The 17680-nt window shown below is 35.9% G+C and overlaps 1 protein-coding gene across 8 annotated transcripts in view; it reads right to left on the bottom strand.

Annotated features, from left to right (window-relative positions):
- Positions 1-17680, bottom strand: part of LOC125650251 (uncharacterized) — a 60440-nt gene that overhangs the window by 7616 nt on the left and 35144 nt on the right. For all 8 annotated transcript variants that reach the window (XR_008803401.1, XM_056166730.1, XM_056166731.1 and 5 more), the window contains 2 exons: positions 17214-17357; positions 6223-6384 (listed from right to left, as the gene is read on the bottom strand). Coding sequence is in view for 7 of the 8 variants with exons in the window: in XM_056166730.1 (XP_056022705.1) it covers positions 6223-6384; positions 17214-17357 (306 nt within the window). In the remaining variant the exon portion in view is untranslated. The remainder of the gene's footprint in view (positions 1-6222; positions 6385-17213; positions 17358-17680) is intronic.

The following is a 17680-nucleotide window of genomic DNA, read 5'->3' as shown; positions in this document are numbered from 1 at the left end:
ATCTCATTTTAGTCCAGACCTATTCTTGGTGCAGACTGGAAAAGGTCATAGTAACACATTAATTGTAAGCTTGACTAGAGCAGGCCCTGTCATGGGAATAGTACCCAGTTGTACCGGCCGGTATACACATAATGAAACTAAAATACCATGGGGAAAAACTCGTGTGTAAGATGGCAACTCTGCATGGGTAAAATCTCACAAAATGGTCGCATTCAAATAGCGAGGATGAAGAAGTACGGAATCGTCATTATGGACTTTTATTTCTATTTATGTCGAGAAAAATATTCAAGAATACCTTTCAGATTCAAGTCTTGAACACATATTGCCACCTATCTTTACTTTTGTAATCAGTAGGATGTCAACTGATAGAGTCATTAGATTTAGCCTTCATAAAAATCATGATAAACAGAAAACATCTATACTATTAATTGCACACACTTTATCTTATGACATCAGATGCTTGAAATTGAAATGAGATTGCACAAAACTAAATAAATCTCTGCAAACAAAATCTATGAACATGCATGCAAGCTGTACTCAATCAATTTTCAGTTCCATAAAATTTAATGTGGCCCAAGATTTGGTTTATGCTTTGCTGATGTGTAAACTGGGCCCATGTTTAATAATTTACCAATATATTTGTGTGGTCTGAAATATTTTAAGATCATAGTCATTGCACAACATGAATAAAGACATGTACCTTCTGTGAAACACTCAAAATGAAGTTAATAGATCTACATCAATCGCAACATTGTTCAGCCTTTCCATCAAGTCAACAACAAAAAAACAACCTTAGATGTAATATGTCACCATAATGGACATACTTTGGGTCACATGACAAGAAAAATGGTGTGGCCTGCAGTTTGCACACTGTGTGACATACTCTCCCAAATGTCACCATAAAGTCATGTAACTGGATAGGACTCTACTGAACAAGGATTCACATCATATTTCTTTTAAAAATTTCATCCTATTTCTCATATTCTTGTATATTTGATACCTCTCATTTTCAAATGAAAATTGGCCGATCGGCTTTCGAAAGTGGTTATTTTTTGTTTACAAATTACCATGTGTAAAACTGAAGCAGCTATTTCTATAATTGCATATATGTACTTATATAAAACAAACCATCTTAAGAAATTTGATTTTAAAAAGATGAACAACAAGAGGCCCATGAGCCACATCGCTTACCTGAGTTACCGTGTCCCATTTTTAAAGATTTTACCTATATATTTGCATGCCAAACTTTGATCCCTATTGTGGCCCCAACTTACCCCCTGGGGGCCATGATTTTTATAAACTTGAATCTGCACTATGTCAGAAAGTTTTCATGTAAATGTCAAATTCTTTGGCCAAATGATTCTTAAGAAGATTTTTAAAGATTTACCTACATATTTGTATGTAAAATTTTTATCCCCTGTTGTGTTCCCACCCTTTCCCGGGGGGGGGGGGGGGGGGGGGGGGGGGGCATAATTTTAACAAACTTGAACTGCACTTTGTCAGGAAGCTTTCGTGTAAATGTAAACCTTTCTGGCCCAGTGATCCTTCATCAGAAGATTTTTAAAGAATTTCCCTACATATTTGTATGTAAAACTTGGATCCCCTATTGTGACCCACCCTACCCCTGAGGACCATGATTCTAAAAAAAAACTTGAATCTGCACTATGCCAGCAAGCTTTCATGTAAATGTAAACTTTTCTGGCCCAGTGGTTCTTGAGAAGATTTTTAAAGATTTTCGATATATATTTGTATGTAAAACTTGGATCCCTTATTATGGCCCCATCCTACCCCCAGGGGCCATGATTTTAACAAATTTGAAATTGCACTATGTCAGGAAGCATTTATGTAAATTTGTACTTTCCTGGCCCCGTGGTTCTTGAGAAGAAGATTTTCAAAGATTTTACCCATATATTTGCATGTAAAACTTTGATATCCTATTATGGCCCCAACCTAACCCCAGGGGTCATGGTTTTAACAAACTTGAATCTGCACTATGTCAGGAAGCCTTCATATAAATTTCAGCTCTTCTGGCCTTGTGGTTCTTGAGAAGAAGATTTTTCAATGACCCCACCCTATTTTTACAAATACGATGTTGATATCGACAATAGCATGATGTTATCATGTCGATATTTTCATCTGACAAAGTTATTGTTTACCAAATACAACACTGTTTTCCAGTGACCGAGTACAATGTTGATATTGATGATATTGTTTCCATGTCGTCAATTCTCAATGTAATAATTTACTATATATAAGACTGTTTTCAAGGGCCGTAGCGATGATATAATGTTAGGTTTAGGATTAAGTTTAGGGTTAGATGATATAATGTTAGGTTTAGGGTTAAGTTTAGGGTTAGATGATATAATGTTAGGTTTATGGTTAAGTTTAAGGTTAGATGATATAATGTTAGGTTTAGGGTTAAGTTTAGGGTAAGATGATATAATGTTAAGTTTAGGGTTAGATGATATAATGTTAGGTTTAGGGTTAAGTTTAGGGTTAGATGATATAATGTTAGGTTTAGGGATAGATGATCAAATTTTAGGTTTAGGGTTAAGTTTAGGATTAGATGATATAATGTTAGGTTTAGAGTTAAGTTTAGGGTTAGATGGTATAATGTTAGGTTTAGGGTTAGATGGTATCATGTTAGGTTTAGGGTTAAGTTTAGGGTTAGATGATATAATGTTAGGTTTAGAGTTAAGTTTAGGGTTAGATAATATAATGTTAGGTTTAGAGTTAAGTTTAGGGTTAGATGGTATAATGTTAGGTTTAGGGTTAGATGGTATCATGTTAGGTTTAGGGTTAAGTTTAGGGTTAGATGATATAATGTTAGGTTTAGAGATAAGTTTAGGGTTAGATGGTATAATGTTAGGTTTAGGGTTAGATGGTATCATGTTAGGTTTAGGGTTAGATGGTATCATTTTATGTTTAGAGTTAAGTTTTGGGTTAGATGATATAATGTTAGGTTTAGAGTTAAGTTTAGGGTTAGATGGTATAATGTTAGGTTTAGGGTTAGATGGTATAATGTTAGGTTTAGGGTTAAGTTTAGGGTTAGATGGTATAATGTTAGGTTTAGGGTTAGATGGTATAATGTTAAGTTTAGGGTTAGATAGTATAATGTTAGGTTTAGAGTTAAGTTTAGGGTTAGATGATATAATGTTAGGTTTAGGGTTAAGTTTAGGGTTAGATGATATAATGTTAGGTTTAGAGTTAAGTTTAGGGTTAGATGATATAATGTTAGGTTTAGAGTTAAGTTTAGGGTTAGATGGTATAATGTTAGGTTTAGGGTTAGATGGTATCATGTTAGGTTTAGGGTTAGATGGTATCATTTTATGTTTAGAGTTAAGTTTGGGTTAGATGATATAATGTTAGGTTTAGAGTTAAGTTTAGGGTTAGATGGTATAATGTTAGGTTTAGGGTTAGATGGTATAATGTTAGGTTTAGGGTTAAGTTTAGGGTTAGATGGTATAATGTTAGGTTTAGGGTTAGATGGTATAATGTTAAGTTTAGGGTTAGATGGTATAATGTTAGGTTTAGGGTTAAGTTTAGGGTTAGATGGTATAATGTTAGGTTTAGGGTTAGATGGTATAATGTTAAGTTTAGGGTTAGATGGTATAATGTTAGGTTTAGAGTTAAGTTTAGGGTTAGATGATATAATGTTAGGTTTAGGATTAAGTTTAGGGTTAGATGATATAATGTTAGGTTTAGAGTTAAGTTTAGGGTTAGATGATATAATGTTAGGTTTAGGGTTAAGTTTAGGGTTAGATGATATAATGTTAGGTTTAGGGTTAGATTGTATAATGTTAGGTTTAGGGTTAAGTTTAGGGTTAAATGGTATATCTATAGGGACTGCCTTACCCTAACTGATGGTGCCACATTTATGGGGACCAGCATACTAGAAGTGTTCACTATCAATACGATATCAACTATACAAACCCTTAGGATTACAGCCTTGGTGCAATATCCAGTATTGTTCAAATAATCGATATCATTTCAAAATTGTCGTTATTGTATCTACATTGTGTCTTGGACATAACTCCCCTATTGCAGCCCCACCCTACCCTCAGACACCATGATTTAAACAACTTGAATCTACTCATGTCAGGAAGCTTTCATGTAAATTTCATTTTTCTGACCCTGTGGTTCTTGAAAAGATTTTTCATATGTATCTGCATGTACAATTTTGATCCCCTAATGTAGCCCTACCCTACCCCTGGGGGCCATGATTTGTACAAACTTGAATCTATTCTATATGTCAGGACAGTTTCATATAAATTGTAACTTTTCTGGCCCAGTGATTTTTGAGAAGATGATTTTTAAAGATTTTCCTTATCTATATTTGCATGTAAAACTTTGATCCCCTATTGTGACCCTATCTACCCCCAGGGACAAAGATTTGAACAAACTTGAATCTGCACTGTCAGGAAGCTTTCATGTAAATTTTGGCTTTTCTGGCCCAGTGTTTCTTGAGAAGATTTTTAAATGACCACACCCTATTTTTATCTTTTCTTGATTATTTCCCCTTTAAAGGAGACAGCACCTTTAATTTGAACAGACTTGAATACCTTTCACCCAAAGATGAAGTTTGATCAAATTTGGTGCAGTGGTTATGAAGAAGATGAAATTGTGAAAAGTTTACATACAAATGGACAGACAATCCAAACAAGAGGCCCATGGGCCACATAACTTACCTGAGCCACCTTGGCCTTGCTGTTGTTCAAGGTCACAAGGTCAAACATCAAAGTATAACAAGGTCTTGACATAGAGAATCTATATACATTGTACAATATATGAAAGCCCTAGCTTAAATAGTTCAATAGATATTTTAAAGATTTTTTGATTGAAATTGGCCCAGTTGTTATGGAAAAAAAGATGAAAATGTGGAAAGTTTATGAACAGACAGACTGACTTACAGACGACAGACAAAAGGTGATCAGAAAATTATGTTTATTATTAACATTGCAACCAGTCTGAGACAGGAAATAATGATCACCAAACAAGCCAGTACCCTACAAAAAGTTTGTCACCCGTACAAGTATTATTTAGTTATACCTCTGGCAAGCAGGAGACCATGCAATAATCTCTGTTGATCAGCACTGCCCAGCCTCTGTCAGTAAGGACTAAATTAGCACTGTAGCATCATCCAGTTCCTATCACCTCTATATTAGCACCACCTTGTCCTATCTACACTACATTAGCACTGTACCATCACCCAGCTCCTATCTTTACTATGTTAGCACATGAGCACTGCCTAGTTCTATCTACACTACCTTAGCACTGCCTAGTTCTATCTACACTACATGAGCACTGCCTAGTTCTATCTACACTACATTAGCACATGAGCACTGCCTAGTTCTATCTACACTACATGAGCACTGCCTAGTTCTATCTACACTACATTAGCACATGAGCACTGCCTAGTTCTATCTACACTACAGTAACACATCAGCACTGCCTAGTTCTATCTACACTACATTAGCACTGCCTAGTTCTATCTACACTACTGTAACACATTAGCACTGCCTAGTTCTATCTACACTACATTAGCACTGCCTAGTTCTATCTACACTACTGTAACACATTAGCACTGCCTAGTTCTATCTACACTACATGAGCACTGCCTAGTTCTATCTACACTACATTAGCACTGCCTAGTTCTATCTACACTACTGTAACACATTAGCACTGTCTAGTTCTATCTACACTACATTAGCACTGCCTAGTTCTATTTACACTACATTAGCACTGCCTAGTTCTATCTACACTACAGTAACACTCTAGCACCACCCAGCTCCTAACTATACTATCAAATCAGCACAGTGGCACCATCAATGGTCACAGTAGCTTAGTGGTAGAGTGTTTGCTACATAACCAGAGGATCTTGAGTTTGAGCTCAACTCCTGCCACATCAAACCTAAGACGTAAATATAGGTAGTGATTGCTCCTTCACCAAACACTCAGCATTTAGAAGTGAAAATCACAGGTCTTTCGCATATGGCCTTAAAAAGAAGTACCATGCTGCGGAGGGCATTGGCGAATTGAAGAACTCACTTCTATGCCCCCCCCCCCCCCCCCCCCCCCCCCCCCCCCCGAGTGCTAAACATAGATCTAAATTTGTGGTACTTCACATTGAGCTGGTGAAATCTCAATTCTTGAACATAAAACAACCCACCATGCAGCCAGCTCCTACTTGCCCTACAACATTTGACATTTCTGGTGCCTTACCTGTAAGAGCAGCACTGTAGCTCTCCCCAGCTTCTATCTGCACAACATTATTCTTCAATTTGGAATGTCTTAGTTTCTTTGGAGAACTTTGAAATGTGACAGTGTTGCCTAGTCCTAGCTGTCCATCATAACCACCACCCCAGACATAAACACTCCCAGATCCTGAAAATGAAGAATTTAGTAGGTGTATTGCACAAGTATTAAACAAATCCTGTAACTAAAAGATGGTGAATTCTGACTGACCTGTATCTAGATCTACATGCTTTAGTTACATAAAAGATAAACAGTACATACAGATGTTCATTTAATGGACAAGATCTACAACATTGTACAAAAGTGCCAGGCCATGAAGTATTTCATTTTGATGTTAAATTGCATGACATAGATCGATAAGATTACACAAAAATGGGGTGTAATTACACATGTGTGAAGCTAACAAATACCAATGACTTCGTGTCCAACACGGCTTCTAGATATCAAATTTCACTCACTATTGGAGAAACTCTAACTCCTTGCTGCTTATTGACTGATAACATATATATATATCCACGATGAAATCATACACATTAAGGGAATTAAGAAAATCAGTGCGTCCACAGTTTGACCTCCAAGAGTAGACTATTTCTTTTGATTGTTTAAATGCCGTCTGGTTTAAAAGTCTATCATAAGATCCATCCAAAAGTACACAGAATTAAAATGATGGGATCAGAGATTTTTAAACTTCTCATTAATTTACAGAGAGGTAAAATTACAGGCAGTCGTCGGATTAATTTGCAGATTATCACCCACTCTGGTTTGCCAGAATGTGTAATTATAGCCAAGCAAATCAACCTAAAAAATATAATCCATCCCATTTATTATTCATATTGCAACACAGAAATGATTTTCAAAGGAAGCAATCTTGAAAGAAGTGAATTGGAGCAAACAAAGGTTCTTTTTTTTTTAAATAGCTGAAAATTACATAAAAAATAACCGAAATACAGTTTTCAAGGTTACAAATTAATGGTAGGTGTCCAAGATTGTTGGGTAATTTTTTATTCTGCTTTTTGAGCAGTAGTTGCACATGTTTGATGGTATCTTCATTTGCATTATATCTACATTACCATCAAACAAAGAGACACTATAATAGATTAATTCAATGCTTGAATAACTATTTTTAAAAGGTACAAGAATATTTCTAGAGGTACAGGCACATGAAAGCACTCCACAGTTAGGTAGGGCCCTGAGAATCAATAACATGTCACCAACAGGCAGCATATCAGCCATCTATATCATATATTATAAAGCACATCAATGGTTATTTAAAGCAGTCCGTTAAATAAATTTATCCCTGATCTGTCGTTAATCTACAAATTAACTCAGGTGAGGGACATGGCATGCTCTGTTGTGGATATTGCAAGCGAAAATAAGGGAAATTGTCACAAGTGTTTTAACACAAATATTCCTACTTAAGATCTTCCCATTGTGTGGTGAGGCTCCATTATAAGGTTTGATGGTATTTACCAAGTTATGATGACAATTTTGGATTGTCAATGTGACACCTGGTGGACATTAAAATCCTGATTTAACGCCAATGATCCCTACAACATAACAAAGCCCCTGAAACACGTATTCCAATTATCTGCCCCTCCGATTATTCATTTTATAGATTCGAAACTAAATTATGAACCTGTATTAAATTGGTATTAGAAATGTTCAGGTGTTTCTGCTTCATTAACACCATCATGTACGTATACCGACCAGACTTCATTGTTAGTTGCTATACAGCTTCATAATCAGTTATTCATAGACGCAGCATTTAACGTAATGATTATTCGGTCAAGTAGACGCAATCAAACACACACACAACACAATTTAGACCATCTCACTGAAAACAAATTCTACCCAACGATGCAGGAAAAGAAAAACCACATATGAAAGCTAATATCCAATCTGCTATGTCATGAAAGGACCTATGGGAAATAAATTTTCATAAACTCTAGCCATATGTGTGCAGTACTGAAACTGCATTTATTTTCCCCACCTAAGCGGTAGTCCCCAAATGCCTCGCAGTACCTTTGGGACCATGGTGTCTAAATGTTTCAATTGTTTTCATGATGTAATCTCTGATCTATACTTCTGATAAAGCATGGCTGTTATATGCCAGAGAAACTGACACTATCCCCATAAACATCTTATTTTTTGGCTCATTATTTCAAAGTAATTGGGATCCATTTTTATAGGGAAATAAATGGCATGGCATTATGTAATCAAGTCCTTTTCTCCTATTAGCTAATGGATGGACCTTATCAGAAAGCCCATCCTGCTTTGTGCTTCATGCACGGGAGCCATGGTCTTTATAAAAATTATAAGAATCAAACTATTTTCCCTTATTTTAGGATTAAGCTAGTCCCATGACAACAATATAATAATGAACAAATTTGCAAATTAAATTTGATGGGTGTGAAATTTTTTGCTGTCACATCCTCATCATCTTACTATACACTAATTATATATATTACTACACTAATTATACATATTAATACTCTAATTATACATCTTACTTACAAATCATGATACTCACACACATATAGACACATGATCAATTTTCAAAATCATATATTTGGCAATTTTGCAACACACAAATCTTTATCAAGAATATTTATTACAACCCCCCTACCCCTTGCCCCAAATAAATAGCATACATAAAAATAAAGCAATGAGGAAGACTGTCAATTTCATTTTTATTAAATTGCCTATCAAATGATGGACAGTACTGGACCACAATTGTTTCTGGTAAAATGTCACATTTCTCCAATGTCTGAACATTCTGACCACTTCTAACTGTCAGGATTACTATTCACAAAGACTGCTCTTATGTCCCTCAACAAAAGGAGAGCTTTCTCAATCCTCACAGCATTGTGCCCACCCTTTTCAGGGGATAATTTTCCCACCATCCACACGTAATTTGGCCAGGTCACACAAAGAATGGTGGGAGTGAAGGAGGGAGGGATTGAAACTCCCTCACCGTGCAGTGAAATAATGACGGCGCTGGAAAGAGTCTCGATCGGTGATATATGGAGAAAAATTCTTATAGCAAGCTCCTACAATCAACATTGAAGTTTGAAATCTCACAACATTAATTTAAACAATAAAATGCTTTTTTCAGCTTTCTCCATTTTGGTAATTTCTGTACAATCTATAATTACTACAGTTTAGTGATATTTTCAATGTAAATGCTTCATTGTATGAGAATTAGTCCCCATTTGCAAATTCAGTACATCCAATTAAATTTTCACACTTCACTGATTAGAGCTATATAACTGATATCTAGTCCATAAGCATTGCCATCACTTAAAAAAATTGCATTTCTCAGCATCCATTCAATTCCTTTGGAGACCTAGCTATCAAGGCAAATTATTCTTCAAGATGGTAACAAATAATGAGATACATGTAGACATGAAATTTGTCAAATTCAAGCGGAGTTAAGTCAATAATTTGAACAGTTGTAAACTTAATTGGAAAATGAATTAATATTAATTAGTGATATGAATAAAAAAGTTCTTAAATCTGGTGATTATGATTTTGGGACACCCCCCCCCCCCCCCAAATAGGTGAAAAATTAGCATTCCGCCACCAAAAATACCCTCAACATAAATTGACCCACCCCTATAATCCTGGAATATTTCAGAAATCATACTGACTTTACTGACCACAACATTTTTTCAACATGAGTATTTGAAGGTTTGCATGAATCTTTTGTTAACAACATGTCATGAGTTGCTCTAGATTTTAATTCAAAGTCTTCAATAAAAGAATGATAAAAACCACAATGCTATAAATACAGAGAGCATGAAAATCACGAGGGCCATTTTTGTTATTCATTCCTTCAGAACCTACAATCTGTGCCGTATCAACCCAAGTCTAATGACATTTTTATGTACTCAAATTGTATTACAAGAATAGAAAATGAGCTTCTTGACTTTTTCCATCTCTCCCCATCTGTGTTAATTTTCCCCTTCAAATTGGCAGCTGTTTTGTCGTCATTGCCTAATATGAGCAACGTGAATTTAGCAGCTCAAATGTAAGAAAACTTTAAGTGTCCATTAGAATGACAGTTTGAGCTGTTCAAAACACTGTAATGGTCCCTCGGAAGATTTTCTCTCAAGACAAGGAGGCGAATCTTTCCGAGAAAGCAGTGATTTTATTATCCTGGAGACTGTTAGGAGGGAAACTTGAACACTGCACAGACTTGCCCCAGGGCTAGATAAATCTTGTGTCATAAAGCCAGAAAATTTGAATCCTAACAGGGAGATTATGCTGTCAAGGGCTCTACGGAGACTTCCAGGAGGCTCTACACCCATAGACAATGTATTCTCTACAGAAAGGTTATCCATAGCAGAACAAATATAGCCATTTTTCCTTTTAATTTCTCTGTTCTCCCTAAATGTATACTGCTTTCTCCATCTTGTCTGTTCAATACATGACCATAAAGGAGTAGAAAAATTTAATTGCTTTTCTTGTTAAATTACTCAGGGAAAACAAAATCAGCAAAACTAACAGATATTTTCCAAAAAATTATTGAAATGCATACATTTGTTAATTGAGAAGCTATGAGGCAATATTTGTATACTAAGCAATATTTCCTGCAAGACCATGGCCTTCATAAACCCTGCCTAAAGATTTGGATCCTAATTAAAACTTCTATAAAGTATAATCAAAATCCATTAATTAAGAAATGAGCTTGGGCAAGCAGTATACTATTTTAGGTACATGCATTATTCCTGAATGATCTGAGCCTTGATTGACCATTGGGTTATGTGCAAGATTTACATTTAAGTTTTATCAAAATTCATGGAACAATAAAAAAAAATTAGCTTCTACATAATACAACTTGAATTACCTTGACCTTCGATATGTCAATGTTTTAGGTTGATCAAAATTGAATAAACAATTCAAAAATATATACATGAACTCAGACAGACAGATGGACTATAAGTAGCAACTAAATTCTTCCCATGAGAGTATACAAAACTTAATGGTGATAAATATATTTCTGTGAGATTTTTTTCAGCTTCACATTTCAATTTCCCAGGTTTAATTTTCAAAAAAAAAAGTATTTACTTGAATACAAGAATAGCACACCTGCATTAAGTGAAGGACCAAACATACACTCTACTTAGAGATAATTCAAATTACTGATGGCAAACTGCTCGCTCGTGAAACAGGAAGACCTGGTAAGCATGGATGGCTTCCACACAAAAAAATCTCAGACATGTTAAATTAACCTTTAATTCTCCTTCATTAACAAAGGTGATATAGATGTCAAAAAAGTGCGAAGCTCAACAAAACAGGTCAACACACTTAGGGGTTCTGAAAAGGAAAAGTTTCAAAGAAACTGCTACAAGAATCAGTGTATTAAATCGCAACTTTCCTTGAAAATGTTTACACAAGATATCAATATCTTTCAATCTAATCTGAACTTCAGCTATTACTTATATGATTTCTAATTCCAGTGCATGTAAAATATGTTGAGGAATATTCAGCAGGCTATTGAAATGGTCTTGTTTTTGGGGTGTTTTTTTTTAAGGATTTTTTGTTTGAGTGTTTTTTTGTTGTTGTTTGTGGGTTTTTTTTACCCAGAACTTACTTTTGTTGATGCCTTTTTAAAGCATCTAGTGAAAATTTAAAATTACTGACAGCTTCAGAATTGCAGTAATCACATCTTGTCCTCTTAAGTCATTCCCCAAGAAACATTCAATAATCACGTAGATTCCTGGTATACAGGTTGTACTTCATAAAACAACACTAATTCAATAATAAACCAAGATATTACCCAGAAATAAGATTACCATACATTTGTATACAAATGATTCCAACAGTCAAGTTCAATCCATACATTGTCAATCCTGGGTTAACTTCCAGAATGCATTATTTCCCAAAGGGCCTCAAATTTTGACAGAAACTGTACTTGATCTTCGCACGGGCCATTAACAGGTTTGCCAAGGGTCTATAGGGGTGACTGAAAGTCGGTATACAAACTGACACTTCTTGTGATGCTTAACAAACAGATATAGGATAGAATGCATCAACAATTGAATTAAGTGAACCCAGAGTGTTTGGTATTCAACCTTCGACTTGATCGCTTGCTCCTAAGGTTACATACTCTAACCTTTAGAAACATGGAACTTCCTCGTGAAATCTAGCATTTAAAGAGGTACTGTTCACACATTTTATAGCACCTTTCACTTAATTCTTGCGTTATTCGATTTTCACTTTCAGTATCAGAAACATTTCTCTTACCTAGTATTCCCATTTTGTGCACAAAATATTGATTTCTCATTGCCATAGAAGAGAATGTGAACAATATAGTTCATATTCACAGAAATACAATTTTGCCAAAAAATGGAGAAATAAATTTTGAAGAAAAAAAAAAACACTGGACAGTAGAAAGGCATTGCCACAAGGATAACACAGGTGGACAGATAGATAAACAGGACAAAAACTACATGTCCAAAAATTTTCTTTCAATATACATTTCCATTTCATTTAACGTCCCTCTTGAGAACTAATTACTCATATGGAGATGTCACCATTGCAGGTGAAGGGCTGCAAAATTTAGGCCTATGCTTGGTACTTACGGCCTTTGAGCAGGGAGGGATCTTTATCGTGCCGAACCTGCTGTGACACGGAGCTTCAATTTTTGCGGTCTCATCAGAAGGACCGCCCCATTTATTCAACTCTTACGACTAGCAAGGGGTACTGAGGACCTATTCTAACCCAGATCCACACTCGATCATTTCATTTAAGGTATTCAATGTACAATGAAAGGAAATCAAACGATTTGAATGATTTAAATCAAAATAAATGCATATTGTTAAATAATGATAAAAATGGAGTAGATCAAATTCACATGACTGGTAAATGATTAGAAACTGATCTTTTTGCACTTGAGATTCTTTGGAAGAGTTATCCGCCCTTGGTAAAAATACTAAAAATCCAATATTCTGAATATATGTGAAGAATGATTAATTTCATACAATGAGATCCATAGAAGAACAGACAGACAAATGGACAGAGTTGGATAGAAAGACAAACAGACAGATGGACAAAGAAGTAAATAGGATAGACAAATATTGGTAGATGGACACAGAAGTGGATGGAAAAGCCAACAGATAGACAAAGAAGTAGGATAGACAGATAGATGGACACAGAGAAGTGGGTGGAAAAGCAAACAGACAGATGGAAAGATGTGGATAGAAAGATAGACAGATGTGCAAATGTAAATGGATGGACAAACAGATGGATAGTGGTGACAGACAGACAGACGGACGGGCAGAGAAGTACACTGAAGCAGCGTAAAACAAATGACTATACAATCAACGTCATAAGAAGTTGAACTGTACGAAGTTTCCTTTCTTAAACAAACCATTCCCAACTAATGCATTGAAGTTCATACGAAACTTTTAAAATTCCACTTGATGACAAAAACTAAATTCATCACTGAATCATACTGATAAAATAGTACTAGAATGTAAATAATGAAAGTCAATTTTCCAAAGTGTTGTTTGTATACACTGTTGTTAAAGTTATTGACTTCCAACTGACATATCTTTATATTCACACATTCGATAGTGAGCAACTTTAACTACCCAGTACATGGGTACTTCAGCAGATTTATCATGAGGTCATTTCTTCTAAAATATCTACTGATTTTCATAATTCATTTTAATTCTAAAAACAATTATCGGTAAATAATTTTTCAAAGTTCACAAAATGTACAATAAGTTCTTTCTGCAATTAAAATATCATATCCGCTATAAATATATTGATATACATATAATTTTTGAAAATGTTGTTGATACAATGCTCCCAGTCTATCAAATCGCCCTCTTTGGAGCCTTCAGATTTAGGATAATGAAAGTCTAAAATCTGATGATCCGATACATCTTGGAGGATTAATCAAATCAAAATTCCCCAAATCATCATAGTTTCATTGCCAGAAAACTCTCTCTTCCCAAAACATTGCCATTTTACACACCTCGTTCTTGGTTCCGAGTTTCGTCTCGATCATTTTATTCATACCATATTTGGTACAGAATGTCGGTCAATCATCCCACATACATAACAATCAACCAAAAACAAACGCAACACAAGTAAGAATTTTTCTATCTGACTGGTTTAGCAGTCTGCCGTGTTAAACAGAATTTTTCTATTTGACTGGATTAGCAGTCTGCCCTGTTGATGAATTTTTTGCATCTGACTGGTTTAACAGTTTGTCGCATTGAAAAGGTTAAGAAAGAAGAGATGACACTTGGAAGAAATTGGTGGTAATGGAGAATATTAGCTACAGAGTTACTTTTCTTGAAGTAACATGCCTTGGCAAGCACTAGATATGCATCTGCATTCTCACATATTTAGTTTCAGTTCTGCTCCATAAAATTTAACCTTGTTACATTTCTTTAAAGGACAAACATATATATGATTGTTCTACTTTCACTCCTGTCCACTTCTTTTTATCTCGAAACTAGTTCATAGGTTATGGTGGGCATTTTTAATAGTAATAATTAAGTTTAAATATACCCCAAAACTTCTTGACATCTCTTGATTTGTGTGTCTGGGTAGTGAAATGAGGCAATGGGGATACCCCCCATAAATGGCCTGCTAAAGTGTCAACGGCATATTTTTATCTGACCTAAACAGAAAAAACTTTGTCAGCCGAAAAATGCAGCTCGGCAATCATAAATGTGCATCAGTGGGAGAGATCATTATAGGATTAACCACACTGAACTGTAAACTGTCAAGGGCTGACACGTTATGCAATCTCAAACAATGCCTCCGTAACCCGATGAGGAGGCACCATGCCCGAATCGCCTGGCAGGGCCAACGTTAACAATCCTCAAGCCCTGTCTTTTCCATGTGCACATTAATTCCCCTTCGTAATCTATGACTGAAGATGCGAAAGGCGATATGCAAAAATGCACTTTCTTCAACTACCCCTTTGATCCAATGTTAGTTGTCCATAGTAATTAAAAGCAATTTTTGCTCTTTTAATAATTTTTGCACTGCAGTATCATTGGCTTAGAGTTTTCAATGCTGAATTATAAGTGGCGGTTTTAGATAAGTATAAAATGACATAATTTGGATAGAAATGGGATATGCATATGATACCCATGTTCAGGACAATTACAAAGGCCCAGACTGACACTAGAACCTGAAAAATTGCAGGCCATTAATTTTAATGAGATTCAATACTGACAACTGAGCTGCCAGTTATTTTGGTCTAGAAACTGTACATGTAGAAACACTATGAACTATTGCCGATATATGTAATGCATACAATTTTAATGTAATTGAAACAGCTCAATTACTCATCAAGAAAACAAGAAAGAAGCCTCACATTTCATTGAAATCATCATAATACATTATAAATGTAAGCCATCACTCTCTTCTCTTAAAATTTTTTTTTTTAAAAATTGCATTAAATTTTTTTTTCCAACACCTGCATACTACTTAAGCATATATATACCTTTATCAATGTCTAGGTGAAGTGAAAATTTTCATATTAATGAAAACATTCATCACACAGTAAACCTGGGAGTTGGATGGAATTTTTTCCACATATTTCACAATTTCCCATTTTCAATAAAATTATTTGACCAATGTCCATAAAATTATTTGACCAATGTCCAAAGGAATGTCATTGCGAGTAGTTAAAAATATTAAAAATGTTTTTAGAAGGAGACGCTTGTGCTTAAAAATTTCCAAAGGAATTTCTAATGGCTTCAAGACGGATTTTCATTAGTCATAATCCAGTTAGCAACCATAAACGCTCTCAAGCAGTGGTCAGTTCACTCCGTCTCCCTGCTGCTCTGCACAATATGGGTACACATTAAAGGGGCGTGTCCCAGTGGCGTATGATAAATATCCCTCTAAATTCTCAGGCCATCTATTCCACCTGGCCAGTGTTAAAACAATAGATTTGATGTACATTTCTGTGACCCTCAACAGCCTGTCAGGCTGATTTCATTAGCCTCTGGGATTCCCCTCCGCTCCCCATTATTAGCACCTGATTAACAATGTCTGTTAAAACATTCTCTGCCATGTCATAGACAAGAGCAAGGGAACTGCATGATGGCAACTTCTGAAGACCTTGTCTGGCAGCTTATGAATACATATAAGTAAGAATGAAAAATGAGAAACAAGGGAAATTATGCACCATAAAGACTTTTTATGGTAAGCATAATCACATAAAATTTCTCACCTTTAAGACTGTTATGATCAACACTTTAAGATAATAGTCCTAAATCCTTGACCTCAACATCATTAATAAGTTTCAAATTTTTATTTCTTGACCCTAAAATAATTGAGAGCAAGTTTCATCTGTGGAAAAGTACTTTTAACTGCAAGTCAGACAGATTTTCTAGAAATTTCTTTTATTTCTTCAACAAATGAAAAAGCTGGACATCTTATGACTCATCAATCATGTCACAATATTCTAGATACTTTTAATTATACAGAATGGTCATATCATAATTATAATTCATCTGCCTGTTTTGCTACTACTTCCTCCCTCAGGGTGTGACTGTGGGCTATTCCTCCTGCTACACCCCATCCCCTTCTCAGGGTCAGATGTAGGGCTGTTCCTTCTGCTACACCCCCTCCCCCTTCACTTCTCACCTGCCATGGCCAGGCTGTGGGTTATTCCTCTTGCTACACCCCCTCCCCCTCCACTTCTCAGGGCCAGATGTAGGGCTGCTCCCCCCACTACACCCCCTCCCCCTTCTCACCTGTCAGGGCCAGATGTAGGGCTGTTCCCTCTGATACACCCCCTCCCCCTTCTCACTGTTAGGGCCAGGCTGTGGGCTGCTCCCCCACTACATTCCCTACACTTCTCACCTGTCAGGGCCAGATGTAGGGCTGCTCCCCCCGCTACACCCCTCCCCCTTCTCATTTGTTATAGGGCCAGGCTCTGGGCTGTACTCTCTGCTACACCCCCTCCCCCTTCTCACCTGTCAGGGCCAGGCTGTGGGCTCCTCCTCCTGCTACTTGTATCACTCTCTTCCTTTTGAAGGGTACCTTCTCTGGCGAAATAATATCTTTGTTTTTGCTGCCGCACCCTTTCCCATATCCCCACACGTACACTTCTCCTTCATCTGTTAAAAGAAGCGTAAGGGCCATAAAGCGTCATCTCCTCACATATAACATTTCAAAAGAACAATATTCAATTAGACAATCTTAAATGACCTCATTTAATGACATCTCTGTATTTTATATTTGTTAGTAACACGTAAATGCCATTTCTCCATTTTATGACTTTAAAGAATAAGAAACCTCTTTCCAAATATCTCTACCATAAAACTGTGAGCTACATTATATCTAATTAGTAGCAGTAATTCATATTCCTTACCATTCTATGTTTTAAGAGAGAATTTTTTTTCATGATATATCCAACCTCAACAAATTTTTTATCGATTTA

The sequence above is a fragment of the Ostrea edulis genome, chromosome 5, assembly GCF_947568905.1.
Source record: "Ostrea edulis chromosome 5, xbOstEdul1.1, whole genome shotgun sequence".
Lineage (NCBI taxonomy): Eukaryota > Metazoa > Mollusca > Bivalvia > Ostreida > Ostreidae > Ostrea > Ostrea edulis.
The sequence above is the reverse complement of the archived record's forward strand: the minus strand, read 5'-3'. Positions and strand labels throughout refer to the sequence as shown.